General features: G+C 43.1%; 2 protein-coding genes across 2 annotated transcripts; both read left to right on the top strand.

Annotated features, from left to right (window-relative positions):
• Nucleotides 1-643: 643 nt before the first annotated feature.
• Nucleotides 644-1,594, top strand: LOC120021142 (olfactory receptor 10G4-like). The gene has a single exon (XM_038964781.1). It carries the CDS (start codon nt 644-646, stop codon nt 1,592-1,594), a length of 951 nt encoding a protein of 316 aa, XP_038820709.1.
• A 9,944-nt stretch (nt 1,595-11,538) lies between these two features.
• On the top strand, nt 11,539-17,725 carry LOC120021141 (olfactory receptor 1361-like). Its single transcript, XM_038964780.1, has 6 exons — nt 11,539-11,685; nt 12,035-12,087; nt 12,745-12,966; nt 13,139-13,255; nt 13,384-13,581; nt 17,467-17,725. Exons 1-6 carry the CDS (start codon nt 11,539-11,541, stop codon nt 17,723-17,725), a joined length of 996 nt encoding a protein of 331 aa, XP_038820708.1.
• Nucleotides 17,726-24,430: the final 6,705 nt, after the last annotated feature.

Genomic DNA, 24,430 nt, shown 5'->3' with positions numbered 1-24,430 from the left:
ATAGCTCCATAGCATAGCATAGCATCTAATGATTAAACCTGTGGTCTGTAGGTGTTTACTCCCCAGAGATACGATACCAGTCACTTAAGGAGATCTATTCAGATCCAGGCATCTAGGTCCACAGTACTGCTGGCCTTTTTTCTTTTTGGTGATTCACTAGTGAGTTATAGACAGTCATTCCCTGATTAGAGAGGAGAGATGAAAGCCAGCAGTGTTGCAGTCTGTGGTCTTATTGGCTGATGACTTTTGGATCTGGGCATTGACTATAAAGTGTGATGGTTTTGTTAAACTTTTCTTGTCAAACTATATAGGTTTCCAAATAATGATATCCAAGACCAAAACTTAGGCCATGATTCAAAACCAATTGGCTGTCTCCTCCCAGTGGGTCCTGACCTATAATTTGGGAAACACCTCCCCCTCCTTTTCACCACGTGGGTTGGTCACCTAATGTATAAGTGCTGACAGAGTCACAGTGTCACAGTAAACCGCCTAGGGGTTTTAGAGTTCTGTCTACTCAGCCAGCTTCAATGGAGGGATTTGATTGTGCGACTTGTGTCACCATTTGTTAGTGTCTTAGTTTAACTATAGAGTTGTTGTGTTCATATATCATCTTTATGTCTGTGTAGGCTGATGCTTGTGTAGGATGTCTTCACTGAATTTCACGGGGAAGAATGTGGAGGAGTTTACCATCACAGGCTTCGACCACCTCTCTCACCAGAAGCTCCTGGGCTTCCTCATCTTCATCACCTATTTCCTTGTGCTTCTGGGAAGCGGCACCAACATCTGCATCATCGCGACGGACAGACGGCTGCACACGCCCATGTACCTCCTCATCTGTAACCTGGCCGTGGTGGACATCATGTTCACCACCAGCACCAGCACCACCATGATCTCTGTCCTGCTGGCCGAGGTCAAAACCATCTCCTACTATTCCTGCATATCAAGCATGTACATCTACCACCTGGGTGACATCGAAGAGTGTCTGGCCCTGTCCCTGATGGCTTTGGACCGAACCATCGCTATCAGCACCCCTCTTAGGTACCACAGCATCCTGACTAACCCACGGCTCTTCCTGTTGATCACAGCTACCTGGCTGATAGGGTTAGGGGTCATGGGGGTAGTAGCAGCTCAGGCAGACAGCCTTCCATACTGCCAGCCCATCATTAGATATGTGTTCTGTGACTATCCTGCTATGGTCAGAGCCGCCTGTGTCAACCCTGAACCCTATTGGATGCTTCCCACCATCCTGGGTCTGTGGTTGATTGGTGCACAGCTCACATTCATTCTGCTGTCATATGTGAATCTGATATACACAGTACTGCGACTGCCTAACAACGAGAGCAGAGTGCAGGTGTTTAATACCTGTATTTGTCACATCATTGTGGTGTCCTGTTACTACGTTCCCAAGTTGGTCTCTGTGTTGTTGACGAGGATAGGGGTGAGGCTGAATCTGACGGAGCGTAATGCTTTACTGATTATAGCCACGCTGTTACCTTCTCTGATCAACCCTATAGTCTACTGTCTGAAGACCAAAGAGATTAGAAAGAGATTGGTTCAAATACTGTCTAGAAAAAGAACTGCAGTGATGAAATGAGGTAGTGAAAAGTATTATTTTTGTGACTTCAAATCAGAAACTGCACTAATGTGTGTTTAAAGGTTTTAAAGATCATTTCCAATTCAGCTCACATCAGCAGCGTTTACGTTGCCTTTAAGAGATGCATGTCTACAAGCAAGATCAGATTGGATTTCTGTTGAATAACCACAGTCCACGGTTTAAATAGTTCCGGCTTCTTCTGTTAGCACTTTACGTTACACCTGTATATATCTAAATGGTTTTATTTTATTACACTGAATATTCGACTTACTTTTTTTATTGTTGTTGCAATGTCGAGAGTTATGTTATGCAAGTTAGAATTTCATTGTATGGTGTACACAACATATGTCCTGTGAAAATCACAAATAAACTTGATTTGATTATATAACCCCTATATATATATATATATATATATATATATATATATATATATATATATATATATATATATATATATATATATATATATTTATTTATTTAACTTGAAAAGTCAGTTAAGAACAAATTCTTATTTACTTTGACGGCCTACATCGGACAAACCCGGACAACGCTGGGCCAATTGTGCGCCACCCTATGGGACTTCCAATCACGTCCGGATGTGATACAGCCTGGAATCAAACCAGGGACTGTAGTGATGCCTCTTGCAGTGAGATGCAGTGCCTTAGAACGCTGTGCCACTTGAGAGCCCTTATATTGTGATGAATAACATGAATAGTGTTGACTCTCTCCTAGGCTGCTCTTTACTCCTGACCCAATAACAAACCCTCTGTCTGATATTTTTAATGTAGAAATACAACCACCCGACTCACACCACGACGCTGATACACACCACAACCACCCGAAACACACTACAACCACCCGATACACAACACCACCATCCGATGAACACCACAACAATGATACACACCACAACAAACAGACAATTGAACAAACACCCAATTGTCTAAACACAGATAAAGATTGGACGAGGAGGAAAATTGGACAAGGATGAAGCCCTCTCGGAATACATTTACTTTTCCGTATTTCACGCCAAAGATTGATCTGGATCTTGTTTTTTCTTATGCCTACTAGGCCAGGATCATAGCCCCAAGCACACCATGAAGAGACTGTCAATAGTACTAGCGTAGCCATGGTATTCAGCGATAGTTTAGTCATCAGAACGACTGTATGTAAGGTATATCGAGACTTTTATTATGGCAGCGCCATCTAACATTTTTGTTGGGGCTTTTTTCTGAAAGTACCCTTCCCATCCTCACCTTCTCATGAGAAGAGATGCACATGAGAGATGTTTAAATGACAGAGAAGTGAAGTGATGGAGATAACCTGTTGTTGTGCAACTAAAGTTGGTGCTGCTGCTAGTTGGAAAGGATTAATCTATAGAAAGGAGCTTGATTGTAACCTGACTCTTAATCAATGAATCCACAGGCCCTCTGAATAAAGTGATATAATAATGAAGTCAAGAAATGATAGCTATAATATGCTACACAGCTTTGGTAGGTCACAATCCCCACCAGCGTAGTAGTTAATGTCTATTCCCATTGTGTCATCGTCATCACCCATAAGAACCATTATTTTTTAAATCTTTATTTAATTTACATTTTTAAAATTTGATCCCCTTTTCTCCCCAATTTCGTGGTATCCAATTGCTAGTAATTACTATCTTGTCTCATCGCTACAACTCCCGTACGGGCTCGGGAGAGACGAAGGTCGAAAGCCATGCGTCCTCCGAAACACAACCCAACCAAGCCGCACTGCTTCTTAACACAGCGCGCCTCCAACCCGGAAGCCAGCCGCACCAATGTGTCGGAGGAAACCTGGCCACCTTGGTTAGCGCGCACTGCGCCCGGCCCGCCACAGGAGTCGCTGGTGCGCGATGAGACAAGGATATCCCTACCGGCCAAATCCTCCCTAACCCGGACGACGCTAGGGTAATTGTGCGTCGCCCCACGGACCTCCCGGTCGCGGCCGGCTGCGACAGAGCCTGGGCGCGAACCCAGAGTCTCTGGTGGCACAGCTAGCGCTGCGATGCAGTGCCCTAGACCAAAGAGTTTGGTCTCATTTAAAGGATCCTTTTACAAAATACATTTAAAGTTACAGACACAAAGAAATATAAAATATGGGTACTGTTTATATGAGAGAAGACCACTATGTCACTGTGCATTGCTGTTAATGAAATAGCTATATTTATTTTATTGAAGCTTAGTAACAATAAAAACAAGCCATTGTAAGTGTCATAGCATCGTCAGTGTCACTGCAATCTGTAAGCCAATACAGTACTGATAATACCTGACTGTTGTGTGTGTGAACATGGTTACCATGTTTACCGAATATATACAGGACATGGTTGCCATGTCCTCATAATATAAGATATTAATGTTCCAGACACCTTTCATGGGAACTTATTTCAAAAATGTAAAGTCAAACGGACAGCATGTTAACTACTTTGCCGATTGGAATCCAACAGACAATCATAATATCTGTAACGCTCGTCCTCCTCCTCGTCTGAGGATGAGCAAGGATCGGACCAATATGCAGCGTGGTATGTATCCATAGTATATTTATTTGTGAAAGACGAACACGAAGAACACTTGACAAAATACAAAATAACAAAACGACGTGAACAGACCTGTACTTGAGAACATAAAACAAGAACGCACGAACAGGAAGGAACACACTAACGAACGAACGAAACAGTCCCGTGTGGCACAAACACTGACACAGGAACAATCACCCACAAACAAACAGTGAGAACAGCCTACCTTAATATGGTTCTCAATCAGAGGAAACGTAAAACACCTGCCCCTGATTGAGAACCATATCAGGCTAGTTGACAACCCAACATAGAAACACATAACATAGAATGCCCACGTCCTGACCAACTAAACAAGACTAAACAAAGGAAATAAGGTCAGGAACATGACAGTACCCCCCCCCCCCCCCCCCCCCAAGGTGCGGACTCCGGCCGCAAAACCTGACCTATAGGGGAGGGTCTGGGTGGGCATCTGTCCACGGCTCTGGCTCTGGCTCTGGACGTGGTCCCCACCCCACCATAGTTAATCCCCGCTTCCGTGGCCTCCTCCTAATGGCTACCCTCCCTATTAACCCCACTGGATTAAGGGGCAGCACCGGACTGAGGGGCAGCTCCGGACTGAGGGGCAGCTCCGGACTGAGGGGCAGCTCCGGACTGAGGGGCAGCTCCGGACTGAGGGGGAATTCCGGCATCGCCGGCATGACAGGTCGCTCTGGCAGCTCCTGGCTGACTGACGACTCTGGCAGATTCTGGCTGACTGACGGCTCTGGCAGATCCTGGCTGACTGACGGCTCTGGCAGATCCTTTCTGGCGGGCGGCTCTGGCAGCTCCTGTCTGGCGGGCGGCTCTGGCAGCTCCTGTCTGGCGGGCGGCTCTGGCAGCTCCTGTCTGGCGGGCGGCTCTGGCAGCTCCTGTCTGGCGGACGGCTCTAGCGGCTCCTGACTGACGGACAGCTCTAGCGGCTCCTGACAGACGGGCGGCTTTGAAGGCTCAGGACAGACGGGCGGCTTTGAAGGCTCAGGACAGACGGGCGGCTTTGAAGGCTCAGGACAGACGGGCAGCTCAGACGGCGCTGGACAGACGGACAGCTCAGATGGCGTTGGGCAGACGGGCAGTGCAGGCGGTGCTGGGCAGACGGGCAGTGCAGGCGGTGCTGGGCAGACGGACAGTGCAGGCGACGCTGTGCAGACGGGCACACCTGTAGGGAGGAGACGGAGAGATAGCCTGGTGCGTGGCACCACTCCCCCAGGCTGGAATACTACTCCAGCCCGGACCCTCCAGAGTGCAGGCACAGGTTGAACCGGGCTGTGGGTGAGCACTGGAGATCTAGTGCCTACTACGCGCACCTCTCCCTTAGGCTCCACTCCCACATTTGCCCGGTACGAGCGGAGAGTAGGCATAGGACGCACTGCACCCTCCCAGCGCCCCGGAGACACAGCACGCAGAGCCAGCGCAGGATACCCTGGACCGAAACTGCGTACCGGAGACCAGACGCGCTGAGCAGGCACAATACACCCTGGCTGGATGCCCACACTCACATGACACTTTCAGGGGGCTGCCCTATAGCGCACCGGGCTATGGGCACGCACTGGCGACACCGTGCGCTTAACCGCATAACACGGTGCCTGACCAGTAACGCGCTGCTTATGATAAGCACGAGGAGTGAGCTCAGGTCTGCTACCTGGCTTAGCCACAGTCCTCTTTAACCCCCCCCAAAAAAAATTCTGGGGCTGCCTCTCCTACCTGTCGCGCTGCCGTGCTGCCTCCTCATATCGCCGCCGCTCAGCTTTCGCTCCCTCCAGCTCAGCTTTGGGTCAACGATATTCCCCAGCCTGTGCCCAGGGTCCTTCTCCGTTTAAAATCTCCTCCCATGTCCAGGAGTCCTGAGATTTTGGCCGCTGCTGCTGCTGCTGTTGCTGCCCGTTTCCACGCTGCTTGGTCCTTTTGGGGTGGGTGATTCTGTCACGATCGTCTTTCGGTGAAAGAGTGGACCAAGGCGCAGCGTGATATATCAATCAGAGGAAACGTAAAACACCTGCCCCTGATTGAGAACCATATCAGGCTAGTTGACAACCCAACATAGAAACACATAACATAGAATGCCCACCCAGCTCACGTCCTGACCAACTAATCAAGACTAAACAAAGGAAATAAGGTCAGGAACGTGACAATATCATTAAAAATAAAAAAAATCCCAGTTTATACTACAAAGCCAACTTTATATGAAATTTTTAAGTTAGGTTAAATTTGACTCAAAATTCCAAGACATTGAGTAATGTGGCTAATAGACTATCTATTTATGTAGCTATTTATTTAGCAAGCTGAACACACAAGGCCTAATGTTAGCTAGGGAGGATGTCATGTCCTTGAACAAGTGGGTGACTTCCCCCCCCCATTGTCACGACTCCCGTTGTCACGACTCCCGTCGAAGTTGGCTCCCCTGCCTGTTCGGGTGGTGCTCTGCGGTCGTCGTCACCGGCCTACTAGCCGCCACCGATCCCTTTTGCCTTTTCTGTTAGTTTTGTCTTATTAGTTGCACCTGTTCCGATTTGTGTTTTCTTGATTTGCTTCCCTATGTAAGCGTGTTGTACCCGCCCTTTGTTGTGCGGGATTATTTTTGTGTTCACGTTTGTGTCGTAAGGTGTTGTTGTGCTCAGGACCGTGTTTACCCTGTGTTTGGGTTGGTCTGTGTTTTGCGCCCTGTGTTTGGGTTGGTCTGTGTTTTGCGCCCTGTGTTTGGGCATTTACCATTTTCGGTGCTGGAATTAAAGTGCATTTTTTCCCTGGAACTCTCTGCTCTCTGCACAAGTGGCACAAAGCTCTCCAAGTCAACAAACGGAAGAGAACGGAACACGGCAAAACTCCCGAAAAATTTTCAATAATCTGATGAAACTATATTGAAAAAACATACTTTACGATGATATGGTCACATGTATCAAATAAAATCATAGCCGGAGATATTAGTCGTCCATAACGACAGCTAAACAGAAGGCAAATCCATGTCCCCTTTCGCGCGCTCCAGAAAACAGAAAATGGACGGTCACGTCATACAAAGAGCTTTTATTCCACCTCAGACCAAGATAAACACGAAATTTCTTCTCTCACCGCCTCTTGACATCCAGGGGAAGGTGTATGAAGTGCACGTAGACTCTTACGTATCATGCATAGGCAGGAAGTAGAACAGAGCATCGATTTCAGACTTTCCACTTCCTGACAGGAAGTGTGCTGCAGAATGAGTTCTGTTTCACCCAGAGAAATAATTCAAACGGTTTTAGAAACTAGAGAGTGTTTTCTATCCAATAGTAATAATAATATGCATATTGTACGAGCAAGAATTGAGTACGAGGCAGTTTAATTTGGGAACGAATTTTTACAAAGTCGAAATGGCGCCCCCCTATTGAGAAGAATTAACTAGCAAGAAATGTGAATCACTTTGATAGCTAGTTATTCTAGTTATGTTATCAACAGCTAGCATATCTCTAGTTATGTTATCAACAGCTAGCATATCTCTAGTTGTGTTATCAACAGCTAGCATATCTCTAGTTGTGTTATCAACAGCTAGCATATCTCTAGTTATGTTATCAACAGCTAGCATATCTCTAGTTGTGTTATCAACACTTAGCATATCTCTAGTTGTGTTATCAACACTTAGCATATCTCTAGTTATGTTATCAACAGTTAGCATATCTCTAGTTATGTTATCAACAGTTAGCATATCTCTAGTTATGTTATCAACAGCTAGCATATCTCTAGTTATGTTATCAACAGCTAACATATCTCTAGTTGTGTTATCAACACTTAGCATATCTCTAGTTGTGTTATCAACACTTAGCATATCTCTAGTTATGTTATCAACACTTAGCATATCTCTAGTTGTGTTATCAACACTTAGCATATCTCTAGTTGTGTTATCAACACTTAGCATATCTCTAGTTATGTTATCAACAGTTAGCATATCTCTAGTTGTGTTATCAACACTTAGCATATCTCTAGTTATGTTATCAACACTTAGCATATCTCTGGTTATGTTATCAACAGCTAGTATATCTCTAGTTGTGTTATCAACACTTAGCATATCTCTAGTTGTGTTATCAACACTTAGCTTATCTCTAGTTATGTTAGCAACACTTAGCATATCTCTAGTTATGTTCTCAACACTTAGCATATCTCTAGTTGTGTTATCAACAGTTAGCATATCTCTAGTTATGTTATCAACAGTTAGCATATCTCTAGTTATGTTATCAACAGTTAGCATATCTCTAGTTGTGTTATCAACAGTTAGCATACCTCTAGTTATGTTATCAACAGTTAGCATATCTCTAGTTATCAATCAAATGGATCTCGAACCCAGGCCACCAGCACCAATGATCGCTCTAACCACTGTCCCAATAAGGCATACCTCTAGGGCATGTAGTTATTAGGCCAGTATATTTAGCTCCTGTCCAGAAGAATCCCTAACCCCTCCTCACTAGCACCCTGAAACAACTTGATAGGTGGAAGCAATAGGGTGAAGGCACATTGAAGTAAATCCCAGCTCTGTTAAAAGTATACTCAAGAAAATATTTTATTGATCATAGAGATTCGGGAGTATCATTAAAACAGGTTCAGATGCCCCACCAACATTTGCTGAAATAGTCATTTAAAAGACACATCTGAGCTATCTTTGTTGCAGGTACATGGTAACAGTTGAATAAGATGAGAAAAAAGAACCCCACATTAAAAGCACTGAAAAAGCTCTGACGAAGGCCTTGCCGATACATAAAGCTTAATAAAGAGCAGTGATACTGGTAAGAGCAGTGTGGGGGTTTCTTCTTCTTTCTGAAATAAGTCAATTAAATCAATAATGAGAGAATTGTCCGAATAATTGATACCTTAAATGGACGTGGTGGCGTAGAAGGAAGGTCGGAGTGACGTAAACCAAGAGATTGTGAGTTCATAATCGCACGTGAGGATTTGTTGAATAACAACGACTGATTAATTGAACACACACAATGTAATCATGTGTGTCAAATATGTAAGTTGAAAACACTATCTTTAAAGCACTGTGTGGGTATCCCTAACTTTATCAACAGACAAAGAGCAGTGAATGGATCAGTGGATCAACAATCAGGGCCTTGATTGGCTCAGCAACAGTAACAAGACATGATGTGTAATGTTATTTGATTTTTTTAATAAAAGTATTTTGAAACATTCTCTTTCTAGAATATTCATATCATGTTCTGGGTAAGTTCTATTTGACATTAACAGATTGGTCTCTTGAAAAAATGTCTTGCACATTACGGGAACATTCCTATGAAAATGTTACTTAATGACGTAATGAGACTCTTAAGGGAATTTTCTCTAAAGTTGTGGGGACATTTGTTGTTAGCTGGGTTTGGCCTGTTGCTTACACATGAGTTGCTCTCTCTCTCCTTCTCTCATCTGCAGAGAGCGTTTCTAAGCTATGTGGACAAGCCGGTCCTCATTAGTTCTCTCATTAGACTGACTGTGTACTCAGTAGGAGACTCAAGTGTTGACAGATAGAGGTCTGGAAATCATCCTATATGATACTACAGATAGATAGAGGTCTAGTAATCATCCTCTATGATACTACAGATAGATAGAGGTCTAGTAGTCATCCTCTATGATACTACAGATAGATAGAGGTTTAGTTATCATCCTATATGATACTACAGATAGATAGAGGTTTAGTAATCATCCTCTATGATACTACAGATAGAAAGAGGTCTAGTTATCATCCTCTATGATACTACAGATAGACAGAGGTCTAGTAATCATCCTCTATGATACTATAGATAGATAGAGGTCTAGTAATCATCCTCTATGATACTATAGATAGATAGAGGTCTAGTAATCATCCTCTATGATACTACAGATAGATAGAGGTCTAGTAATCATCCTCTATGATACTACAGATAGATAGAGGTCTAGTTATCATCCTCTATGATACTACAGATGGATAGAGGTCTAGTAATCATCCTCTATGATACTACAGATAGATAGAGGTCTAGTTATCATCCTCTATGATACTACAGATAGATAGAGGTCTAGTAGTCATCCTATATGATACTACAGATAGATAGAGGTCTAGTAATCATCTTCTATGATACTATAGATAGATAGAGGTCTAGTAATCATCCTCTATGATACTACAGATAGATAGAGGTCTAGTAATCATCCTCTATGATACTATAGATAGATAGAGGTCTAGTAATCATCCTCTATGATACTACAGATAGATAGAGGTCTAGTAATCATCCTCTATGATACTATAGATAGATAGAGGTCTAGTAATCATCCTCTATGATACTATAGATAGATAGAGGTCTAGTAATCATCCTCTATGATACTACAGATCCTGGAGTAAAATGTATGGAGTAAAAAGTACCCAAAATTCTTAAGGAATGTAGTGAAGTAAAAGTAGGCAACAATTATTAATAGTAAAGTACAGATACCCCCAAAAACGACTTAAGTAGCACCTTAAAGTATTTTTACTTAAGTACTTTACACCACTGTCACTAGCTCAATTCATTAGCTCAACTGGATGAGAGTGTCTGCTAAATTATTCAAATTACCACAGTTATCAAACCGTAAAAAAATATAACTGATGAGATCTGAATGGTCAACTTTCTCCTATCTTTCTCTCTCCTTTCTCCTCTCTTTCTCTCTCATTTCTACTCTCTTTCTCTCTGCTTTCTCCTCTTTCTCTCTCCTCCTTCCTCTTTCTTTCCTCCTCTTTCTACCGCCTCCCTCCTCTCTCTTCTCAGCCTGTGTGGTTGGTGGTTCCAGAAGGGCATTGAGTTGTGTCCTATGACAACCACACAACAACAACAACAACAGCAGCAAGGGTATTCATCTCCGACATGTCTTCTTCACTCAATCAAGGTATGTCATACACAAGTACGGTGGCCCACAGGGGACATTCTACTAGAGATTCACAATGAGGCTGCAGGTATAACAGGGGAGGTGGACTCAGAGCAGCACCACAAATTGGTCTTCAGTCCAACACACATCACCAGTCTACTGAAGAGAGACAGTTGGATCCAGTCTGAGGTAAGACCAGGTAAGACTTAGTTTCTGCAGTATGTAGTTGTACCATGTTAGACTATACAGTATGTGGGTTCAACAGGTAATAGTTATTCTAATGGAGGGAACGTGAAACCAATATCAGCTTTACAGTGCTATTCCTTGGATTTTTTACTTTGTTGTCAGTTAAAATAATTGTATTCTTAGTTTTTAAAATATAATTACATAAGAAATAGACAATTGAACTTGGATATTTGCCTTTGTCCTGGTGATGTTTCACTCATTGCAATGTCTCAACAGGTGAATAAAAAAACAGTAATGTATTTATTTTATATTTCCACAGATTATTACGAGCCAGGAGGAATCACTGATAACGCCACCAGTCAGGATGAGTTACCTGACCTCTGACCCTAACCAGACAGAGAACATTGACACCATTATCCGACCCCCTTACTTCTTCATCAGTGGTTTCATCGACATCCCCCACATGGAGTACTATTACATCTTCCTCTGCTTCGTATACATCATCGCTCTGGTTAGTCCATAGCTCTGGTCTACGCTGTTACAAACTATCTGTGATCGAGGCTGTTACGTATCGCCATCGTCAGCTAGTTTATCCACCTGAAAAGCTAGAAAAGGTTTCACTTTCCTATCGAAAGCACATCTTTTTTGAACTTAAGAAAACCTGGTATGGTGTAGTATCATTTCAGCTGGGGGCCTATAGCGCCACATATGGTCAACGGGTGAGAAATGAAAAGTGAAAAATGAATTTACCTGTATTTTTGTTTTGGTTCATGGTTTCTCCTGTGTGTGTGTGTGTGTGGTGTGTGTGTGTGTGTGTGTTTGTGTGTGTGTGTGTGTGTGTGTGTGTGTATTGGGTCTAGATGGGCAACACCTTTGTCATGATGGTTATCTACATGGACAGCAGTCTCCACAGGTAATCAGTCCTCTTTTATCTCAGTGGTAATAATACAGCATAATTCTACCTTTATTGGACTATATTTGTGCAGTCCCAGAACCCAACCAGATGAACCACAACAGACACAACACAAGCTGAAGCAGCACAGGGCTCTGACTGCTAGTTAACTCCTTTTAGATTCCCCTCATCAGCTCGGGATTTCAACTGTATCCCTGATTACCGGCCTGCCTCTCAATAAGGCTTCTGAATGAAAACCACCATTAGATCAGCTGGATGGTCTATAGTTGATTCTGAATGAAAACCACCATTAGGTCAGCTGGATGGTCTATAGTTGATTCTGAATGAAAACCACCATTAGGTCAGCTGGATGGTCTATAGTTGATTCTGAATGAAAACCACCATTAGGTCCAGCTGGATGGTCTATAGTTGATTCTGAATGAAAACCACCATTAGGTCCAGCTGGATGGTCTATAGTTGATTCTGAATGAAAACCACCATTAGGTCAGCTGGATGGTCTATAGTTGATAACTTACACATTACAGATGACAGTTTAAAGATGTTTAGGATTTGCACTTTTTGTCTACTGACTGATTGTATTTACCTTCTCTGTAATTGTCTATTGCACATACAAACATTTCCCCATGGAGATAATCAAGTCAGGATCTTACCTTACAGCCCCAAGTACATTGCTGTGTTCAACCTGGCCTTCACAGACGTGTGTGGCAGCACTGCCATGGTCCCCAAGGTCCTGGATATGTTCCTGTTCAGCAGACAGCTCATCTCCTACAACCAGTGCCTCACTAGCCTCTTCTTCATCTTCCTCTTCCTCACCATGCAGTCCTTCAACCTCACCATCCTCTCCTACGACAGACTGGTGGCCATCTGCTGCCCACTCAGGTCTCAGATAATACATCAAATCAAATTGTTTAATAAAATACAATTTAAAAGGCCTTCATAATTGCCCCTTGTGTGATAATAATGTATCTGCTTTCACTGACAATTCGAACTGATATATGAATACACTGCATCTAAAGTCCTTGTTAACAGCATCTTTCCACTGTCCATGTAGGTACCATATGATGGTGACTCACAGGTCCATGTTCCAGCTGACGGGTGCTGCCTGGGCGTTTGCTGTGTTCATGGTGTTGCTGGCTGTGTGCCTCATCACCCGACTCTCCTTCTGCCGGTAGGTGGCTGAGGAGGTGAACCTGTTGCCGAAAGGTTACCGGTTTGAATCCCGGGCCGGGTGCTGGAAAAATAAGTTAGCAGTTGATCACTGTAACATGTGAACAATGAAGATGTATTGTATTGTAGGTCTCTGGTGATCAACAGCTACTTCTGTGACCACGGTCCCCTGTTCCGTCTGGCGGCCCCCTGTTCTGATGTGGTCCCTAACATAGTGATGTCTTATCTCAACCCCAGTATAGTCCTCTATTTCCCCATGGTCTTCATCATATCATCATACATCTGTATCACACACGCCCTGTTCACCATCACACTGCCCCAGGACAGGTGAGAAGTCATACTGATCAGAGTCAGAGATTTAGCCAGATATTTTGTTTATATACCTAAACATATAGCTCTGATATTGATTGTTGTGCTGTCTCAGATATACACTACAGGACCAAAAGTATGTGGACACCTGCTCATCAGACATCTCATTCTAAAATCATGGGCATTAATAAGGATCGGCCCCTGTTTTTCATTTTTTGCCTTAAATGACATACCCACATCGTACTGCCTGTAGCTCAGGCCCTGAAGCAACGATATGCATATTCTTGATACCATTTGAAAGGAAACACTTTAAAGTTTGTGGAAATGTAAAAGGAATGTAGGAGAATATAACACATTAGATCTGGTAAAAGGTTATATAAAGAAAAACCAACCGTTTTTTTGTACCATAATCTTTGAAATGCAAGGGAAAGGGCATAATGACTATTTCTAACCCAGGTGCAAATTAGACTTTGCCACTAGATGGAAGCATTGTATGTGCAAAGTTTTAGAGTGATCCAGTGAAAACATGCATATTTATTCAAAATGTTGTATCAAGAAATGTGCCCAAATGTGCATAATTGGTTTATTTATACATTTTCAAGTTCATAATTGTGCACTCTCCTAAAACAATAGCATGGTATTATTTCACTCTAATAACTACTGTAAATTGAACAGTGCAGTTAGATTAACAAGAATTTAAGCGTTCTGCCTTTCTGAAATATGTCTGTCTTTTTTTTCTTCTTACAACCTCATGCTAATCGCATTAGCCTACATTAGCTCAACCGTCCCGTGGACGTGACACCAATCCTGAATATGGAGTTGGTCCACCCTTTGCTGCTATAACAGCCTCCACTCTTCTGGGAAGGCTTTCTACGAACATCTAGCGGGGACTGGCTTCCATTCAGCCACAAGAGCATTAGTGATGTCGGCCACTGATGATGGGCGATTAGGCCTGGCTTGCAGTTGGCGTTCCAATTCATCCTAAAGGTGTTTGATCGGGTTGAGGTCAGTGCTCTGTGCAAGCTAGTCAAGTTCTTCCACAGCGATCTCGACAAACCATTTCTGTATGGACCTCGCTTTGTGCACTGAGGCATTGTCATGCTGAAACAGGAAAGGGCATTCTCCAAACTGTTGCCACAAAGTTGGAACCACAGAGTCTAGAATGTCATTGTATGTTGTAGTGTAAAGGTTTCCCTTCACTGGAACTAAGAGGCCTCACTCGAACCATGAAAAACAGCCCCAGACCATTATTCCTCCTCCACCAAACTTTACAGTTGGCACTATGTATTTGGGCAGGTAGTGTTCTCCTGGCATCCACCAAACCCAGATTCGTCCATCGGACTGCCAGATGGTGAAGTGTGATTCATCACTCCAGAGAACGTGTTTCCACTGCTCCAGAGTCCAGTGTCGGCGAGCTTTACACCACTCCAGCCAACACTTGGCAGTGTGCACGGTGATCTTCGGCTTGTGTATGGTTGCTCGGCCAAGGAAACACATTTCATGAAGCTCCCGACACACAGTTATTGTGCTGACGTTGCTTCCAGAGGCAGTTTTAAACTCGGTAGTGAGTGTTGCAACCGAGGACAGACGATTTCTACGTGCTACGTGCTTCAGCACTCGGTGGTCCCGTTCTGTGAGCTTATGTTGCCTACCACTTCGCGGCTGAGCCGTTGTTGCTCCTAGACGTTTCCATTTCAGAATAACAGCACTTACAGTTGACCGGGGCAGCTCTAGCAGGGCAGAAATTTTATGAACGGACTTGTTGGAAAGATACCATCCTATGACAGTGCCACATTGAAAGTCATTGATCACTTCATTAAGGCCATTTTATTGCCAATGCTTGTCAATTGAGATTGAATGGCTGAGTACGTGATTTTAAACACCTGTCAGCAATGGGTGTGGCTGAAAAAGCCGAATCCACTAATTTGAAGGGGTGTCCACATACCTTTGTATATACAGTTGAAGTCGAAAGTTAACATACACCTTCGACAAAAACATTTAATCTTAGTTTTTCACAATTCCTGACATTTAATCATAGTAAAAATTCCCTGTCTTAGGTCAGGTAGGATCACCACTTTATTTTAAGAATGTGAAATGTCAGAATAATAGTAGAGAGAATGATTTATTTCAGCTTTTATTTCTTTCATCACATTCCCAGTCGGTCAGAAGTTTACATACACTCAATTTGTATTTGGTAGCTTTGCCTTTAAATTGTTTAACTTGGGTCAAACGTTTCGGGTAGCCTTCCAGAAGCTTCCCACAGTAAGTTGGGTGAATTTTGGCCCATTCCTCCTGACAGAGCTGGTGTAACTGAGTCAGGTTTGTAGGCCTCCTTGCTCGCCAAAGCTTTTTCAGTTCTGGCCACAAATTTTCTCTGGGATTGAGGTCAGGGCTTTGTGATGGCCACTCCAATACCTTGACTTTGTTGTCCTTAAGCCATTTTGCCACAACTTTGGAAGTATGCTTGGGGTCATTGTCCACTTGGAAGACCCATTTGCGGCCAAGCTTAAACTTCCTGACTGATGTCTTGAGCTGTTGCTTCAATATATCCACATAATTTTCCATTCTCATGATGCTATCTATTTCGTGAACTGCACCAGACCCTCCTGCAGCAAAGCACCCCCAAAACATGATGCTGCCACCCCGTGCTTCACTTTTGGGATGGTGTTCTTCGGCTTGCAAGCATCCCCCTTTTTCCTCCAAACATAACGATGGTCATTATGGCCAAACAGTTCCATTTTTGTTTCATCAGACCAGAGGACATTTCTCCAAAAAGTATGATCTTTTGTACCCATGTGCAGTTGCAAACAGTAGTCTGTCTTAATTATGGCGGTTTTGGAGCAGTGGCGTCTTCCTTGCTGGGCGGCCTTTCAGGTTATGTTGATATAGGACTCATTTTACTATGGATTTAGATACGTCTGTACCTGTTTCCTCCAGCATCTTCACAAGGTCCTTTGCTGTTGTTCTGGGATTGATTTGCAATTTTCGCACCAAAGTAAGTTCATCCCTAGGAGACAGAACGCATCTCCTTCCTGAGCGGTATGATGGCTACGTGGTCCCACGGTGTTTATACTTGAGTACTATTGTTTGTACAGATGAACATGGTACATTCAGGCGTTTGGAAATTGCTCCCAAGGATGAACCAGACTTGTGGAGGTCTACAATTGTTTTTCTGAGGTCTTGGCTGATTTCTTTTGATTTTCCCATGATGTCAAGCAAAGAGGCACTGAGTTTGAAGGTAGGCCTTGAAATACATCCACAGGTACACCTCCAATTGACTCAAATTATGTCAATTAACCAATAAGAAGCTTCTAAAGCCATGACATCATTTTCTGGAATTTTCCAAGCTGTTTAAACGCACAGTCAACTTAGTGTATGTAAACTTCTGACCCACTGGAATTATGATACAGTGAATTGTAAGTGAAATAATCTGTCTGTAAACAATTGTTGGAAAAATGACTTGTGTCATGCACAAAGTAGATGTCCGAACCGACTTGCCAAAACTATAGTTTGTTAACAAGAAATGTGTGGAGTGGTTGAAAAACTAGTTTTAATGACTCCAACCTAAGTGTATGTAAACTTCCGACTTCAACTGTATAGTGTTTGTTGTTAGAGTGATACATGCTGGGAAATATTGAGAATGAACTGGATAGATGATGACTTACTGTACTGGCACTTTTATCCTTTATTCTTTAATCTCTCCTCTCTCACACACACACACTCTCTCTTCTCTCTCTCTTCTCCTTCTCTTTCCCTCTCTTTCTCCCTCTCTCTCCTTCTCTTTCCCTGTCTCTCCTCTCTCCTTCACTGTCTTTTCCTCTCTCTACCTCTCTATTCTCTCTCCTTCTGTTTTTCCCTCTCTCTCATTCTCTCTCTCCCTCTGTCTCTTTCTCCCTCTCACAGAGTCAGAGCCGTGAAGACGTGCACCTCACACCTGATACTTGTAGCCATATTCTACCTGCCTATTAATTTCACCTACCTCCTTCACCCAATCATACCAACCAACGCCCGGATCATCAACCTCTCCCTGACCTTGGTGCTGCCGCCCATGCTAAACCCCATCATATATGTTCTGAAGACAGAGGAGTTTAAGGAATCGGCCAAGAAGCTGCTTAGTAAAAGAGGATTCCAGAGAGCTGTAGTGCCGGTCCAATCAACATGAAGTTTTACTATTTATTTATATCTCTATTTGACTTGTTTTTGATTGATATGCTGTGTAAGATATACGGTATCTGCCATAGTGAAAAACTGTTGCTTCACTTAAATGAATAATAATGTTTTTCTTCAAAATGAAATATTTATATTATTGTCTATATGCCTTTAAAGCCATACAGAAAAGTCATAATTAAAAGGCTGGATAAAACCCAAATAAAAATCAAATCAATGTATAATTTTTTACAAATCTTTATTTAACTAGGCAAGTCAGTTAAACTTCTCTAGGGTAGGGGGCAGCATTTTCACGTTTGGATGAAAAACATGACCAAATTCAACTGCCAGTTACTCATCGCCAGGAGATAGGATATGCATATTATTAGTAGATTTGGATAGAAAACACTCTGAAGTATCTAAAACTGTTTGAATCATGTCTGTGAGTATAACAGAACTTATTTAGCAGGCGAAACCCCGAGGACAAACCATTCAGATTTTTTTTTGTGGAGGTCACTGTCTTTTCAATGAGATTTCATTGGGAAACCAGATTTCTAAGCAACTTGCTTGCAGTTCCTACGGCTTCCGCTGGATGTCAACAGTCGTGAGAAATAGGTTGAGGTTATTCCTTTGTGTAATGAAGAAATACGGCCATCTTGAAGTCGAGGCACTTCTGGTGTCCTAGACATGCGTTTCAATCAAACAGAAGGCATGCTACATATCGTTTAAATCCTGTATTGAACACATATCATCCCTTCTTCAATTTTATCGATTATTAACGTTAAAAAATACCTAAAGTTGTATTACATAAGTAGTTTGACATTTTTTGGCAAAGTTTACAATTACCTTTGATATATTTTGTCGTCATGTTTGAGCAAGTTGGAACCGGTGTTTTTCTGGATCAAACGCGCCAAATAAATGGACATTTTGGACATATATCGATGGAATTAATCAAACAAAAGGACCATTTGTGATGTTTATGGGACATATTGGAGTGCCAACAACAGAAGAACAGAAACAACAGAAACAACAGAATGCATGAATTATATTTTTATTCTGCGTTTTGTGTCGCTCCTGCAGGGTTGAAATGTTTTCTCTCTTTTGTTTACTATGGTGCTATGCTCAGATAATAGCATCGTGTGCTTTCACTGAAAAGCCTATTTGAATTCAGACATGTTGGCTGGATTCACAACCAGTGTAGCTTTAATTTGATATCTTTCATGTGTGATTTAATGAAAGTTAAATTTTATAGTAATTTTCATAGTCATTCATTTTAATGTGGCGCTATGCATTTTCTCAGGCTTTTTGCCAAGTGATACAGTAGCGTCTTGCCTAAACTCAGATTTTTGAATATAAATATGAACTTTACCGAACATAAAATACATGTATTGTGTAACATGAAGTCCTATGAGTGTCATCTGATGAAGATTATCAAAGGTTAGTGATTAATTTGATCTCTATTTCTGCTTTTTGTTAATGCTCTCTTTAGCTGGAAAAATGGCTGTCTATTTCTGTGACTTGTCTCATACCTTACATAATCGTTTAGTGTGCTTTCGTCGTAAAACCTTTTTGAAATCGGACACTTTGGCTGGATTTACAACAAGTGTAGCTTTAAAATGGTGTAAAATACTTGTATGTTTGAGGAATTTAAATTATGGGATTTCTATTGTTTTGAATTTGGCGCACTGCAGTATCACTGGCTGTTGATGACGTAACGTCCCACATACCCTAGAGAGGTTTAAGAACAAATTTTTATTTTCAATGACGGCCTAGGAACAGTGGGTTAACTGCCTTGTTCAGGGGCAGAATGACAGATTTTTACTTTGTCAGCTCAGGGATTCGATCTTGCAACATTTCCGTTACTAGTCTAACGCTCTAACCACTAGGCTACCCTGCCTCTAATACATCTCAGTTTCACAAAGTGTTTAGCAAGCAGAATTAGAAGCAGTAAAACACCCTAGAAGGAGAAACCCCCTAGAAGGAGAAAACACCCTAGAAGGAGAAACACCCTAGAAGGAGAAACACCCTAGAAGGAGAAACACCCTAGAAGGAGAAACACCCTAGAAGGAAAAACACCCTAGAAGGAGAAACACCCTAGAAGGAGAAACACCCTAGAAGGAGAAACACCCTAGAAGGAGAAACACCCTAGAAGGAGAAACACCCTAGAAGGAGAAACACCCTAGAAGGAGAAACACCCTAGAAGGAGAACACCCTAGAAGAAGAAACACCCTAGAAGGGTTAACACCCTAGAAGGAGAACACCCTAGAAGGAGAAACACCCTAGAAGGAGAAACACCCTAGAGAGGAACCAGGCTCGGATGGGAGGTCCGGGGGAGTAGTTTGGGGGATGCATTCTACTATAATATCTCTTACAGTACCAGGGTTGACCTGAGTGACCTGTTGACACCCAGGTGGGTGTTTGGCCCAGGTGAGTGTCCATCCCTGTTGGCTAGAGAAGCTACCATATAGATACCTGTATGTCAGCCAACCCCTGCATGATGACTTCACCATAGACGTCCTATAACCAGGGCTTGAATTCAGGGGGATTGTGGGGCTATGCCCTAACCTTGTTAAAGAAAAGGGCAAAAACATACCTCTTGATAGCTTAAGATTTTGAAGGTGAAAACATGTACCTGATTATATTAAGCGATATATGACGATGATCTTGGACTTCAAATCAAGTAGTCAAGTTAATTCAACGTTCAAAGCATCCTCATTACACCTGACTTGAGATTGTATTTGATTTTAATTCCATCTTGGTCAGAGACCTAAGCCTCCCAGGATTCCAATGACTAATTAACAGCTGTTTTAACTAAAGAAAACTACCCAGGGGCGCATGCCCAAGGACCCCCCTAGATTCCTGGACCATGGCTTACGAGCAGTCAGTCCTAATCTCTTACAGTGCTACATTCAAAACGCCAGTGATATTTCTACATCAACGGTTTCCATCAAATACTATCATGTGTTTTGGTGTCTGGTCTATGCTGTGATGGTCATGGCTAACTCCATCATGGCTGTTATCTACCTGGCCAGGAACCTCCACACGGCCAAGTGCGTTGTTCGCTCCAACAACACAAGTATTCTAATATCACATAACTCTGTATAAATGCAGTATAATTTCTTAACAAAGGTACCAGAGATGCTATTTTAGCAATGGTGATGGTCCTATGAAACTGTTTTTTAAATATATTTTTTATTTCACCTTTATTTAACCAGGTAGGCTAGTTGAGAACAAGTTCTCATTTGCAACTGCGACCTGGCCAAGACAAAGCAATGCAGTTCGACACATACAACAACACAAAGTTACACATGGAATAACCAATACAATCAATAATACAGTAGAAAAATCTATATACCGCATGTGCAAATGAGGTAGGATAAGGGAGGTAAAGCAATAAAAAGGCCATGGTGGCGAAGTAATTACAATATAGAAATCAACACTGGAATGGTAGATGGGCAGAAGATGAATGTGCAAGTAGAGATACTGGGGTGCAAAGGAGCAAGGTAAATAAATAAATACAGTATGGGGATGAGGTAGATTGGATGGGCTATTTACATATGAGCTATATAGAGGTGCAGTGATCTGTGAGCTGCTCTGACAGCTGGTGCTTAAAACTAGTGAGGGAGGTAAGAGTCTCTAGCTTCAGTGATTTTTGCAGTTCATTCCAGTCATTGGCAGCAGAGAACTGGAAGGAGAGGCGGCCAAAGGAAGAATTGGCTTTGGGGATGACCAGTGAAATATACCTGCTGGAGCGCGTGCAACGGGTGGGTGCTGCTATGGTGACCAGTGAGATGAGATAAGGCGGGGCTTTACCAGCAGAGACTTATAGATGACCTGGAGCCAGTGGGTTTGGCGACGAGTATGAAGCGAGGGCCAGCCAACGAGAACGTACAGGTCGCAGTGGTGGGTAGTATATCCAATTTGTTGAGTAGAGTGTTGGAGGCTATTATGTAAATGACATCGCCGAAGTCGAGGATTGGTAGGATAGTCAGTTTTACGAGGGTATGTTTGGCGGCATGAGTGAAGGATGCTTTGTTGCGGAATAGGAAGCAGATTCTAGATTTTATTTTGGATTGGAGATGCTTAATGTTAGTCTGGAAGGAGAGTTACAGTCTAACAAGACACCTAGGTATTTACAGTTGTCCACATATTCTAAGTCAGAACCGTCCAGAGTAGTGATGTTGGACAGGCAGGCAGGTGCAGGCAGCGATCGGTTGAAGAGCATGCATTTAGTTTTACTTGCATTTAAGAGCAGTTGGAGGCCACGGAAGGAGAGTTGTATGGCATTGAAAATAATCTGGAGGTTAGTTAACACAGTGTCCAAAAAAGGGCCAGAGGTTTACAAAATGGTGTCATCTGCGTAGAGGTGGATCAAAGAATCACCAGCAGCAAGAGTGACATCATTGATGTATACAGAGAAGAGAGTCGGCCTGAGAAGTGAACCCTGTGGCACCACATAGAGACTGCCAAAGGTCCGGACAACAGGCCCTCCGATTTGACATACTGAACTATATCAGAGAAGTAGTTGGTGAACCAGGCGAAGCAATCATTTGAGAAACCAATGCTGTTGAGTCTGCCGATAAGAATGTGGTGATTGATAGAGTCGAAAGCCTTAGCCAGGTCGATGAATACGGCTGCACAGTAATGTCTCTTATCGATGGCGGTTATGATATCGTTTAGGACCTTGAGCGTGGCTGAGGTGCACCCATGACCAGCTCTGAAACCAGATTGCATAGCGGAGAAGGTACGGTGGGATACGAAATGGTCGGTAATCTGTTTGTTAACTTGGCTTTCGAAGACCTTAGAAAGGCAGAGTAGAATAGATATAGGTCTGTAGCAGTTTGGGTCTAGAGTGTCACCCCTTTTGAAAAGGGGGATGACCGCGGCAGCTTTCCAATCTATGGGAATCTCAGACGATACGAAAGAGAGGTTGAACAGGCTAGTAATAGGGGTTGCAACAATTTCGGCAGAACATTTTAGAAAGAGATGTTCCAGATTGTCTAGCCCGGCTGATTTATAGGGGTCCAGATTTTGCAGCTCTTTCAGAACATCAGCTGACTGGATTTGGGAGAAGGAGAAATGGGGGAGGCTTGGGCGAGTTGCTGTGGGGGGTGCAGTGCTGTTGACCGGGGTAGGGGTAGCCAGGTGGAAAGCATTGCCAGCCGTAGAAAAATGCTTATTGAAATTCTCAATTATAGTGGATTTATCGGTGGTAACAGTGTTTCTTAGCCTCAGTGCAGTGAGCAGCTGGGAGGAGGTGCTCTTATTCTCCATGGACTTTACAGTGTCTCAGAACATTTTTGTGTTTGTGCTACATGATGCAAATTTCTGCTTGAAAAAGCTAGCATTAGATTTCCTAACTGCATGTGTATATTTGTTCCTATCTTCCCTGAAAAGTTGCATATCACGGGGGCTGTTCAATGCTAATGCAGTATGCCACAGGATGTTTTTGTGCTGGTCAAGGGCAGTCAGGTCTGGAGAGAACCAAGGGCTATATCTGTTCCTGATTCAACATTTTTGAATGGGGCATGCTTACGTAAGATGGCGAGGAAGGCACTTTTAAAGAATAACCAGGCATCCTCTACTGACGGGATGAGGTCAATATCCTTCCAGGATACCCAGGCCGGGTCGATTAGGAAGGCCTGCTCGCTGAAGGGTTTTAGGGAGCGTTTGACAGTGATCAGGGGTGGTCGTTTGACCGCAGACCCATTACGGATGCAGGCAATGAGGCAGTGATCGCCGAGATCTTGGTTGAAGACAGCAGAAGTGTATTTGGAGGGCAAGTTGGTTAGGATGATATCTATGAGGGTGCCCGTGTTTACGGATTTGGGTTTGTACCTGGTGGGTTCATTGATAATTTGTGTGAGATTGAGGGCATCAAGCTTAGATTGTAGGATGGCCGGGGTTTTAAGCATGTCACAGTTTAGGTCACCTAGCAGCACGAGCTCTGAGGATAGATGGGGGGCAATCAATTCACATATGGTGTCCAGGGCACAGCTGGGGGCAGAGGGTGGTCTATAGCAAGCGGCAACGGTGAGAGACTTGTTTCTGGAAAGATGGATTTTTAAAAGTAGAAGCTCGAATTATTTGGGTACAGACCTGGATAGTAAGACAGGACTCTGCAGGCTATCTCTGCAGTAGATTGCAACACCGCCCCCTTTGGCAGTTCTATCTTGTCGGAAAATGTTATAGTTAGGGATGGACATTTCAGGGTTTTTGGTGGTCTTCTTAAGCCAGGATTCAGACACGGCTAGGACATCCGAGTTGGCAGAATGTGCTAAAGCAGTGAATAAAGCAAACTAGGCTTCTAATGTTAACATGCATGAAACGAAGGCTTTTACGGTTACAGAAGTCAACAAATGAGAGCACATGTGGAGTATGAGTGGAGCTAGGCACTGCAGGTCCTGGATTAACCTCTACATCACCAGAGGAACAGAGGAGAAGTAGGATAAGGGTACGGCTAAAGGCTATATGAACTGGCCGTCTAGCACGTTTGGAACAGAGAGTAAAAGGAGCAGGTTTCTGGGCGCGGTAGCATAGATTCAAGGCATAATGTACAGACAAAGGTATGGTAGGAATAGAGTGCATTGGAGGTAAACCTAGGTATTGAGTAATGATGAGAGAGATATAGTCTCTAGAAACTGTTAAACCAGGTGATGTCATTGCATATGTGGGAGGTGGAACAACATGGTTGGTTAAGGCATATTGAGCAGGGCTAGAG

The sequence above is a fragment of the Salvelinus namaycush genome, chromosome 26 (assembly GCF_016432855.1).
Source record: "Salvelinus namaycush isolate Seneca chromosome 26, SaNama_1.0, whole genome shotgun sequence".
NCBI classification, from domain to species: domain Eukaryota; kingdom Metazoa; phylum Chordata; class Actinopteri; order Salmoniformes; family Salmonidae; genus Salvelinus; species Salvelinus namaycush.
Note: the sequence above shows the minus strand (reverse complement) of the source record. Positions and strands in the feature narration are given on the sequence as shown.

Excerpts from the sequence above, each read along its gene's own strand:
- LOC120021142 (XM_038964781.1), top strand. The coding sequence starts at position 644 with ATGTCTTCACTGAATTTCACGGGGAAGAATGTGGAGGAGTTTACCATC.
- LOC120021141 (XM_038964780.1), top strand. The coding sequence starts at position 11,539 with ATGAGTTACCTGACCTCTGACCCTAACCAGACAGAGAACATTGACACC. Across the intron at positions 12,967-13,138 it reads GCCATCTGCTGCCCACTCAG|GTACCATATGATGGTGACTC; the intron begins GTCTCAGATAAT and ends CTGTCCATGTAG. Across the intron at positions 13,256-13,383 it reads ACCCGACTCTCCTTCTGCCG|GTCTCTGGTGATCAACAGCT; the intron begins GTAGGTGGCTGA and ends ATTGTATTGTAG.